This window comes from Buceros rhinoceros, unplaced genomic scaffold (assembly GCF_000710305.1).
Source record: "Buceros rhinoceros silvestris isolate BGI_N320 unplaced genomic scaffold, ASM71030v1 scaffold19735, whole genome shotgun sequence".
Classification (NCBI taxonomy): domain Eukaryota; kingdom Metazoa; phylum Chordata; class Aves; order Bucerotiformes; family Bucerotidae; genus Buceros; species Buceros rhinoceros.
The window spans coordinates 36042-47450 of record NW_010411404.1 but is presented as its reverse complement, the minus strand read 5'-3'; the positions used below and the strand labels follow the sequence as shown (position 1 = coordinate 47450).

The following is an 11409-nucleotide window of genomic DNA, read 5'->3' as shown; positions in this document are numbered from 1 at the left end:
CCCTATTCATATCATTTAGATTAAATTCTGACAGAGCAAAGGTGAGATCAGCCTGACTAAATATCTAACACAGTCTTAAATCTGCAGTCAGGTAAACACAAAGTGACATTACTGAGTTATTCTTGTCCTCAGACACAGGCTTGCAGTTATACAAACAATTTCTTTTATACCAGAGACTGCTGATCTCTGTTGTAGGTAGAAAACAATAGAGCTCAACAAATGTTTTTTTGTAGGAGAAGTCGTCTCCGGTTTTAAGCACTAGCAGGCAAGCCTAAAAAGTTATTTGGAACTTCTGAGGACCATGAAGCAGACAGATGGGGTTCCTCCACTTTCTGTACTGCAGTAACTGCGTTAGTCATCCTCTCTTGATAGTAAACCTGAAAGTACACGGTAAACCTTTAATGCTGCTGGAGAGGTAACAAACCCAGCCTCCTTTCTCAGCAACCTTGTCACATAATCTGAATTTCAGTAACGAACCTCGTTCTCTGGCATGTTAAATCTCTGCAGCATCTGTCACTGCTATGAATGGTTGATCATAAGTACCTCTGTAGTCATCTCGATGCTATTAAGCAGATGGCAGCGCTAAATCCGAATGATGTAGTACATCTCCCTGGTGGACTTTGTTTCCATACACCACCGTTATTCTGCAAGTCTTCAGTGATAAATCTTATGTATTCTGAGGAACATTAAGCAGTGAACTGACAGTGCCAATTGATTTATTAGCATCCATCTCCCTTTGCCCTATTGTCTTCGCAAACACTTGTGCAGATCATGTATGGAGCCACTAAGGGACAAAAGCACTTTTGCTCAATTTGAAACATATTTCAGAGATTTAAAATAAATAGAACTTCTCTTCACGCTGCAAATGTTTAAACTACAAATTTAAATGAAGACGGAACTAAATGCTTCTGCTTCCTCCACAAAATTTCCTGAATTTTCAGAATAAAATTGGTTGAGCATTAACACTGCATCGTGAAAACACCCACTACTTTCTGCCATAAATCCAAGTAAAGAATTACAGTTTCAGACAGACTTGGGGAAGTCCTTCAAGAGTCACCTAGGTTGTGTAAGGATGCAGATGTGCTGGTGAGCAGAACTGATGCATCTACCTGCACCTGATAAGAAAATATATGCACCACAGTCACACGTGCATACTGTAACATCCTCAAAAGGGTTTTTCTGCCCACGTTTGATTACCACATATATATAGAGAAGAAATTTTATGAAGGAATTACTGAGGGCATAACATGAAATCTGCTCTGCATGGCAGAGGCACATTCAGCCTAGTCTGGCTGCTCTCCTCAGCTTGGCATCATCAACCACAAATGATCCCAGCTGTTGGCAGGATGCATTATGCTCCTGTCTCAGCTGCTTTAAGTGTTTGCTAGCTTTTGATTTTCAGAGATTGAGGAATCTTTTGTTAATCTTAGACTGGTTTGTTATTTAATGACAATACTGAGCAGCCCAGCTGATTTACCATGCCAGTTTATACTGGTAAAAAATCTCTAACAATCCTCTGCAAAAACTAATGCATATAATTTAGTTGCACCTAAAAATCAGTTAAAATATCTAGTCAAGATCAGTACTCCTCCAAGGGATATTTTAAGTCTTTGACTGTAAAGAATCATTCTGTTAAAAGACATCTCGAAGCATTATTTGGGGCTTTGTTGCACAATCAACTGTGGATAAGAAAACTGTTTAAAGGAAAACAACTTTTTATAGGATTACAGGGCATTATGATAGATGAGAACTTAGAGGAAACTGATGTTTCTCTCCCTTTTAGCGCTGTGACAGGTTTTAACTAAAGCTTGAGATTGCCCAGCACAAACAAGGATAGATAAGTCTCCCACAACATGGAATAAAATGCCATTAAACTTCTACACACGCTTGATTTCTTAGCGGCCAGCAGGTAAAGAAAGGAAGAACTGTCTGCAGAGGCACAAGAAGTCTCAACTCCTTAATGCACACAAACACACAGGATGCTTGTCTTTGTAGCTGAACACATCACCCAGCCCAGCACACCTCAGACCTGGCCATTTTTGGGAAATACACCTGAAATGTCAAAATTAAAAACAACCAAGAAGGGCCATGCTGTGTTGTACTGAACAGTCAAATTAGGAGAATTTCCATCTTTAATAGCAATCTCTGAAAGAAGCAAAACCTTTAAAACCAAAACTAGTATTTCGGCTGTCTCCACTGTACTACCAGGTTTGATGAGGTGAGGGAAGGGGCTTCATATACTGAAAAACACATAATTTACTCACATAACTTAATGAAAAATAACATAATTTAGTGAGCAACCCCCTCCTTTCAGTTTATCTGCTATTTCTCGTATTTCCCCCTTAATACACAATATCATTAACACCACTATCTTCTAGGGAGATTCACTTTAGCAAACATACTAGAAATACTATCACTTTAAGACCCTTTCTTTCAAACTTGAAGTCATTTACCTGTGCTAGTCACTAAGTGATGCACTTTGAACACATGAATGCCCTCTGTGTATTCATGTATTTTCTTTCAGTGCTTTATAAGGAGAAAATACCACTAATAGTAAGGCTAAACTGTAGAAACAATACATTTTCCTCTAATTTCCACCACAGTAAGGGCACTGTAATGCACCTAAATATGGTAAGCATCTCACAGTATCCGCAGTGACATTTTGCAATACAGGCGACGATCTGATATTCAGATTGAAGATAGAAACGCTGTTCCAGGAAGCTCAGATGGCTGTTTATAGTTATTACTTTTCCCCTGCCAATACAATCTTAATTTTGCCAAACCAGAAAATACACTAGAAAATGAGTGTTGATACCCTGTGAGAAATGTACAATTGAGAAATTTCTTGCTTTTTTACCATGCAGCACTTCATAAAATTAGAGGGGGAAAGTAGTAAACGTTCAGAAGATAACAAATGCAGTATGGTGAAACTACAGGTAAAATACAAAGCAGAGCAATCATTTTGTGAATTATCTCCTCCCAGAGAGGGCTAAACAAATGCACATATTAAATCTAAGAACAATGATATATATTCTTAGTCGTTTACAAGAGCAATTTCATTTCTTGGGAGATTTGCTTTTTGCTAGTTTTAATTGAAAGGAAAAAAATCTTAGTGAAAACCTTAACATGGTACTAAATGCAAGCAACGTTTAAGTTTTGGCTTTAGTTTTAGTTTTGTGTGAAGAAGTCCAAATGTCTGCGTGCAATAAACCCATTTACCAACACTAGAAGCAGTAAAACAGAACAGAATTACCAACATAAAAGTTGAGCACTACTTCTGTAATTTTCTTTTTAAAGAAAAATCCATTACCAGCAGCTGCTCTAAGCGTAACATTCTACAGAGCCTGGTATTTTGGAGGTCCTAACTGCTGGTTTCTTAAGTCATATTATTTTTATCAATTTTCAGTAGCTTACAAGACTCTGCAGGAGCCAAGTATCAGGTTTGACACAAAGGTATTTTCATTCTGTTAGTTCTCAACAATAGCCACACTTGAACTTCCTTCTAAGTTTTTTCCACATTGGCTAAATTGTTGGGCACAGGAAAATACACCCTTATACTACAGAGTTTGAGTTTGTGTGAAGAGTACAGCAAAGATGATGTCAGGTGTGAACAGCTTTGTTCAACTTCGCTGTGAACAGCTCTGCACGATTCCAGATAAGGCTACAATGTAAAAGAACTCTTAAATACTTAGCAGAAGGTAAACCAGCCTAAGCAGTATCTATCAACATCGCAGAATCCACCAATCTCCCCTTTTCCTGCTGTCAGCATCTTCGCAGTGGGCAAGGTTTGATCTAATCACCTGAGATAACTAAAGCAGTAATGAACTACAGCATTTTTTATTTTACCATTTCCTCAAAATTCTTGTTCCAACCATTTTAACCTTATTGCCACGGAAGTTTCAAATTCTCAGTGACATGACAAAATCTACTGCTGATTGAACTGTGAATGCTTGGTCTACGACAGAGTGAGAATAAATTCCAACTCAGTACAAGGTGCACAGAAGTTCCCCTTCAAGACACTAGAAGTACCTAACCATGGGAACCACCAGCCAAGCTGCTAAACATGCCATGTGATATTTGCAGTAATCTCCTGATCTCACCTACTGCAAGTAGTTTGTTCTGCCATTGGGACACATGACTATTCCCCTTAATTTATGGAGTTTCCTTTGAAGAAAGCAAGGTTTTAAGAAATTAAATTGCAAGTGCTTAAAAAAATACTGTTGGGAATTACGCTGGGGAAGGATGACAAATGGCCAGAGACTGAAATTTGCCACAGGCAATTCTACAAAGGAGTAAAGCTAAAGGGTGTATCTTTTTTTACAGCCAAATAAAGGTAAAATACTGGAATACATACAACCATGCTTCAAGAAAATGCAATCACCTCTTTCAGATGATTTAAAACCTTCTACAAAGTTTTTTTTACTTCTCAACTCGCTGCCCCTCCCTCCCAAAATCTGAATCCATATTAAATTTTCCTGAACTTTTGAAAATGTCCTGATTTGATTTGGTATCGCTAAAACTGTTTCAAGTTCTCATTTGTTTCTTTTCAACCACTGAGTAACTTGATTTTCATACTTACATTACACTAGAGACAAGTAACACTGGAGGTTATTTCTAATAAAACTTATATTTTTACTATTTAACATGAAATTAAAAAATCTTTAAGTAAATTAACCTCCCAACTGTAGCACAGTTCAAGTGTAGGAACAGCAGATTTGGAGACTTACCTTTGTGCTTGACTGCTATAGCTGTTATCATAGGAATCATAGCTCTGTTCATCGTAAGCCGTTCCGTACCCATCATCGTACTCCTGAAATTGTATAAAAAGATATTAACCATAAGCACACTCCAGAAAGTAGTAACCTAGTTCTAGATATGAAAGACTATACTCTCCTGAAATGCATTTATGGCATACGTACACCATGAAATAGCAAAATCTTAACAGCATTAGGAGAGACTACATCCATTCAGGAGGCTACAAGTATGTCAGACGACAAATACTTTGAAAGGTGTTTTGAACTATTGGCAACGTTCTTCAGAAAGATTTTAGTTAACACTGGCTTGTGCAGAGACAGTACGAATGTTGAATGTCTCCATGTACATGAATCTGAGATGAGTGAGCTACAGCTCTTCAAGAAAGCTTTGGGAAGATTCTTGGGAATCAAAACACCTGAATAAATATTGTCCAGAAGTCAACTATGAGTCAGTTGCACAAGAAATTCAATACTCCATGTAGACTACAGATAGAAAAATTCTTTAGAGAAGACCGTTAAGAACGATGGTTTTAGTTCTTTGAATGCCCTCTGTATACTCTTCACCTCGTGGGAGTTTAGCACCCAGTAAGAAACCCAACATGAGGATTTCTTACTACTCCCACATTACCTACACTAAGTATACACCATAGTAACACACTTCCCAAAATAGCACTGGACTTAAATATGCACTAACCAGTAACTCCAGCCACAAGCCACGCAGAAGTTTAAGATAAAAACCAAGTGACAACACCAGTTTTCCCAGAGAAGGATGAACTATAGAAATCCAGAGAACTGTAACCAGTTTGTTCAATCCAATAATAAACCTGAGCTAAACACATGAAAAGTAGATACGGCACTTGCCCAGTACTGATTCCTAGGAAATCCCAATATCCCAATCCTACCCAAGTATGCTGAACACCTCAATGGATATTTATGGGTATCTGGTCCAGTTTTGCCAGATGAGAATGATCTAATGAGAAGACACTTCGAAGATATAGGAACACATCATCTTTTATACAGTGTTTTCTGAATAAGTGTGCATCATCATAGAATGGTCTGGGTTGGAAAGGACCTTAAAGATCATCATAGTTCCAACCCCACCTGCCACAGGCAGGGACACCTTCCATCAAATGAGGTTGCTCAAAGCCCTGTTCAACCTGGCCTTCAGTTGGGTATCAAAACCCAGCAACATAAGGATAAAGTCTCCTAGAACAAATTCTTTCCCAGGAAAAGGAACCTTAATGGATCTTTCAGAAAGCAAAACCAACTAGCAGTATCAATTAGGCACAGAGGACAAATGATGCATTGTCCAGCTCTAGTAGAAAACATCTCCAGTGACTGGAATCTGAGAGCTTTCTAGACATTGTAAGGAAAGTTTTCTATAGCAGAAGTCAATGTCATCCTCAAAACAACTGCTAGGAAATGGAATTTAAGAGAGTTTTGAGCTTTTTTTCCCAGTCATTTGAAATCACTTATACGAAAACCCAGGCAATCTGCTCATCAATACAGATTCAACACCACTAGATCATTGAATATGATTGTTTCCTGGTAGCAATTAGTAGACGGGTGTCTATGGATATTTGCCAACACAAATAAGTGACAACTTATTCATAGGTCTGGAAGAAGCAGCAAGGATTCTTCCAATTTTCTGTTGCAAAGAGATCCATGCAATAATAGTCCCACTTGAGAAGGAAATTCATTGTTTTCTTTCAGTAACTCACCGTCCTGAAACAAAAAAATTAAACCAGAGTCTTGGCATTTTATTTCCCATGCGATATGCATATGAATTTTTCTTGACAAGCCACACAAACCCACAAAACCATTGCCTCCTGGCATTTACTGCGAGCAAGTACTCTATTACTTATTGATGCAATCCACAGACATCTGTTAACAATACAGACATCGATCAACGGCAGAAGCTGAGCCAACTTATTTGCTCTGCTCCAGAACATTTATATGGCATTTGGTCTTCTCACAAAATCTCCCAACTGTGAACCAGCCATCCCTAAAAGGGGCTCCCAGCTTCCAAAGGCTGCACACTCAGCAGTGACAAATGAAGAGGACTGAAATTAACCTTCCAACACATCAGAAAGCTTTGCCACTAAGAAATCATTGGAGAATTCTTATGCAATCAGTCCTGTTCTTCGCATTTATATTAACTATGTTACTACAGAATTGATCACGAAAAGAGGAAAGTACTCGGAAGCTATGGCATGTCTACAACTTCTTGAAGACAAAGGAACAAAGTGAATGCGACATAGGAAGACCCTCAATGAGACATGGAGCAGAACAAAAGGAAAACTGAGGGGGCCCACTCTGTATCAGACTTGTTTCTAGTGTTAGCATTTTGCTTCCAGAGAAGTTTTGCCTAGAACTCGTTACTGTTCACCGTTGTGTGTTAATAAATTGACTACTGCAGAAATTCAGCCCTGCATTATTCTGTTGCTGAAGGTGGCTCTTATAAGCTTTGAATGGGAAGATATCTGGTTTGTAGTTTGGACTCCTGTCACCATTAAAAAGATCAACCTGTGCCACTGTAATTCCCATAATATGCTTAAATAAATTCCTCTTTATTGCTGTACTTCATTTAAAGGCAAAAATTTACATTAAAACCAAGATAAACTTCACGTTTATCTTGAACATGCTGCAAAAAGAAGTTTAAAGAGCTGCTCTCAGTACTTTGTTCTGCTAAGAGATAAGCGATTCAAATTCCAAAACAGTTATTTACAGTGCACTACTCCCTTGAAGCAGCGATCAGGCAGGGGCAGCTGAAGCATGTTCCAGAGGCTCCCCTGCATTCGGTCTGACAGTACTTTTAGTCATACAGCAGTTGAAAGCTTTCTCTTTCAGGAGGTTACAGGTTGGCCAAGGCAGCACATTCCACATTTTAGATTAAATCCGCTCTACCTGAGGATTTTCTGAAACACAGACCTCCCATAGCTTCAATAATTGTTTTAACTTTATTTAGTATCTAGGTGAAATACCCTTGGTCATCTGGCATCTTTCACTACTACAAAACACCATGCCAACAAATGGAAATAGCTAACATTTTTACACATACACATTTTTACACATACAATGAAAACATACAGGGCAGAATTTAAATACGTAGAGATACCCTGTACTAACGTACATCACAGATTCATTCACAAGCCTTGCTATACAGATTTTTCTGCATAATACAGGAAGAATTATACTTTCATATGAATGTTTTAATGGCATTTTTCCTGCTGATTTTTTGGCTTGGTTTAGGTGTTTATAAAAGCATTCACTTTTTTAAAGCCATTATTATCCTTCACATGGATGACAGCATTTGCATTCCTACTTCCTACCAAAAGCAATACAAGAACTTCCCTCTACTCCAATTACTATGCCTATAAATAGCTCTTCCTGAATGTACTTGGTAATCAGAAAGTTCACTGGTGAAGCCATGTTTCCCCTCCCACTCCAAAAAACAAATGCCCAACCAAGACCATGTTATTTTCATCCTATGAATGGGAGCATCTTGTTATTTTTCTACTTCTCAGGATAACCTAGAAAACTACCTCTCATCAGATTTAGTCTGATCAAGAGAATGCAAGTGTGCCGTACAGCTTGTGCTTACAACAAGCATAGGAAAAAAGTAAGCTGAAAATGCTGACGTCCTCAAACTACAGGCAATTTCCACACAGTAGCAATACCAGGGAGGTATCAAGAGCGATTGTCCTCACTTCTGTCCACTTCAGTCTTAAGAATCTTCCCTCAAAGTAACAGAATGGCTAAAACTACAAGACAGATCTTCTAAAAAAAAATATGGAATTATTCTGTCCAATCTCAAACCATTGTCAACTTTAAGCCAGCCTATGAGGCAGAACAGGACAGAGGAATTGTGCAGTGCAAAGGGCAGAAAATTTTCAGGAACAGAATCCAAAGGCAACGTGTAAACACGCACCCTTCAATAAACAGTAAGTTACTATCGCAGCTCCAAAGACAGTAAAAGCAATCTTTGTCAAAGCCTCTGCTCTACCCACAGCGTTATAAATCACGCTCAGTCTTGCTCACCAGTGTTTCTTCTTAATTAGTCTCTAAATACACCCTTGTTTGTGGCAAATAGGAAATGGTGGCTTTAAACTATAATCTGCTGGCAGTGACGATGACAGTAATTTCCCCCAAGGAGGGTCTGAACATTAACATTGTTCAGAAAGAACAAGACAGAAACAGGAAGAAAGGAGAGGCTAAAACCAGAAAGGCCATTTGCAGTGCTGGAAGAAATCATGAAATCGATTAGAAATCCATTTTCCAGCTCTCCCAAACTGAAGAAATCCATCCAAGGGAAAAAAATAAAGGTTGTTACCACTACAACTAAAAGGTGGTTGTTTCTTTTCCTTTTCATTCTTTGAAATTAATACTTACACCAGTATTTTATAACAATACTGGAAGATCTTTCCCTTTTAGATAGAAACTATCGCATTCAAAATTGTTCACACAAACATTAACTTGAAGGAGAAAGAACACGAGACAACATCAGTGCAGAGCAAAGAATTTTTTTCTTTCCAAATTAGAATTGTAAAGGGAAGGAACAGCCACTCTGTTGTGGAAATAACATCTTCCCCTCATTTAATCAACAGGGAATATGGGGCAATGAAAACAAGTGTGGGGAGCTACAACCATTCAGAGCAGGAGCGGTCATGTTAAGGACATTAGCAGCAAACACGCACAGACTGTAAGCTCCTGTTTTGTAGATTTTCATCTGTTTTCATCTAGGAGCCTAGTGCGTACTCAACCAGAACAAATAAGGTATTCCTGGAATGAGATGTACTAGTGGATGTCTTTCATGGTCCTCAAAAAAAAAGAGTTGCTAATGAATATAGACAGTAACATTTAAACCAATTTACTATCAGGTCAAAACAGTTCTATGTGTCTATTTACAAGAGAAGTGTCAGAACCAGGAGGACAACTCATGCTCCTTCAAGAATACCAAGCCAGAAAATAGTCAGCTTAGCTGAGCAGCTTAAACTAAACTACTTCCAAAAAATATTTTATATGCATGTTATAGCTGAATTTTCAACTTCGAGATAGGCAGGTGGAAAAGCTTTTCAGGCTTTCCTCCAAAACACTCCATTTCCATAACCAAAGTCGCCCGAGTTCCTGAGAAAGAGAAGACTTTTTATTCTGTCTCTACCTCATCCTAGAACCCCCAAGAAGGTAAGATGCAAAATACAAAACAGAGGGACTTTAAATTTAAAACATTTTTTTACATTTATTTCTTCTTGCTTGTCCTATTTAGCCTGGAAAAGAACACTGGAATCAGAAAAAAACCCCAAGAAATAACAGTTCTATGTTACAAACTTGCTTTCCAGAAGTCTTAGCTGAATTCACCTGGACTTTATGAATAGTTTTAGCACTTCTGAAAAGCCGGAACTCAGTAAATACACTGCTTAAAACAAGGCATGATACCCAAGAGAAAACCACATTATCCCCAGCAGGGAACAGAGACAGAATGGACAAAAGATCATTTCTCTAGTTCTTTAGAGAATGAAGCTACCTCAGGCCCTTTTACAGGACACCAGGAAAACCCCTTCACACTCAAACCAACTAAACACAAGAATTTTGAATTTAATGTTTCATGTTATTAGGAATCTGCCAACATTCAGAACACCAATTAACACATGGTGTGACTCCTGCAAAGCAACATTAAAATTATGTTTGAACTCTTATTCAAGGAAAACTTAAATTCTTTTTAAAGTCTTATGTCATCTGGACTGGCTCTTGACCTCATATCTCGCCACCTCAATTCCAAGAAGGATTTATTTGTAAATAAAGAGCTTGGGGTATTTAATATGGTATACAAAGGTTTTGTTCTTTTCTTCGCCCTCACATCTTTCCCTTTCCAACCACGATCAGCAAGTGAGCAAATGCATGTTAATGAGAAAGTCTACTTTAGAAACAGTTAACAGTGGAAAACCAGTATTGCGTTAGCAGCTCCAAGAAACTGCTGTCACATTAATGCTAACTTCTGCATTTCCAAAATCTAAACTAAATGTGATCTCAAGGAGGAAACACAGAATTCAAGCTCAGCGCTGGAGATCAAAGGGGAGAATTTGCACTAGCTCTCGAGGAAGTGCACAGAATAATGGGCTATAGTTTATTCAGCTGAACAGGCTCTCACCTCTAAGTAGGAAGGCTTTGCATTCATTCCCTTCACTGATAGACGCGTATTTTATTCCCATCACCAGATCATGAAGTGGAATTTGACAGAAGCCACTGCTCCTGACCCTGTGTATGCTGGACAGCCAGCATCCTGGTGGACAGCACACCTTCTCCAGAGGGATCCCAGGGAATGTGAATACCTGCGACGGGAATTTGAACCAAGGGCCTTCCACTACCAGTGGAATATTGAGCTTCCCATTAGGAAGAGGGACTTTGAGCACCACGTCATCTGCTCATGGTTTAGGGTGATTTCGTTAGACAGCATGTTATGGGAATGTTCTTTTGGGTCTTCCCCATTTCTTCTACTATTGTAATAGCTATTACAGTATCTTACAGTATAGTCTAAGTACAGTGTCAGACTTAGTATGAGAATTCTAGCTTAAGTCTGCAGCACAGCTTTGTCCATCAGTGAAAGCAATGGATTTCTGAAAATACCCAGAAATGTATGCTTCAGTAGCTATAAGCT

At 38.5% G+C, this 11409-nt stretch overlaps 1 protein-coding gene across 1 annotated transcript in view; it reads right to left on the bottom strand.

Moving 5' to 3' along the window:
* The window catches only part of KHDRBS3 (KH domain containing, RNA binding, signal transduction associated 3), a 58556-nt gene that overhangs the window by 12997 nt on the left and 34150 nt on the right, over positions 1-11409 (bottom strand). Inside the window, exon 6 of the mRNA XM_010136020.1 lies at positions 4728-4810. Coding sequence (XP_010134322.1) covers positions 4728-4810 — 83 coding nt within the window. The remainder of the gene's footprint in view (positions 1-4727; positions 4811-11409) is intronic.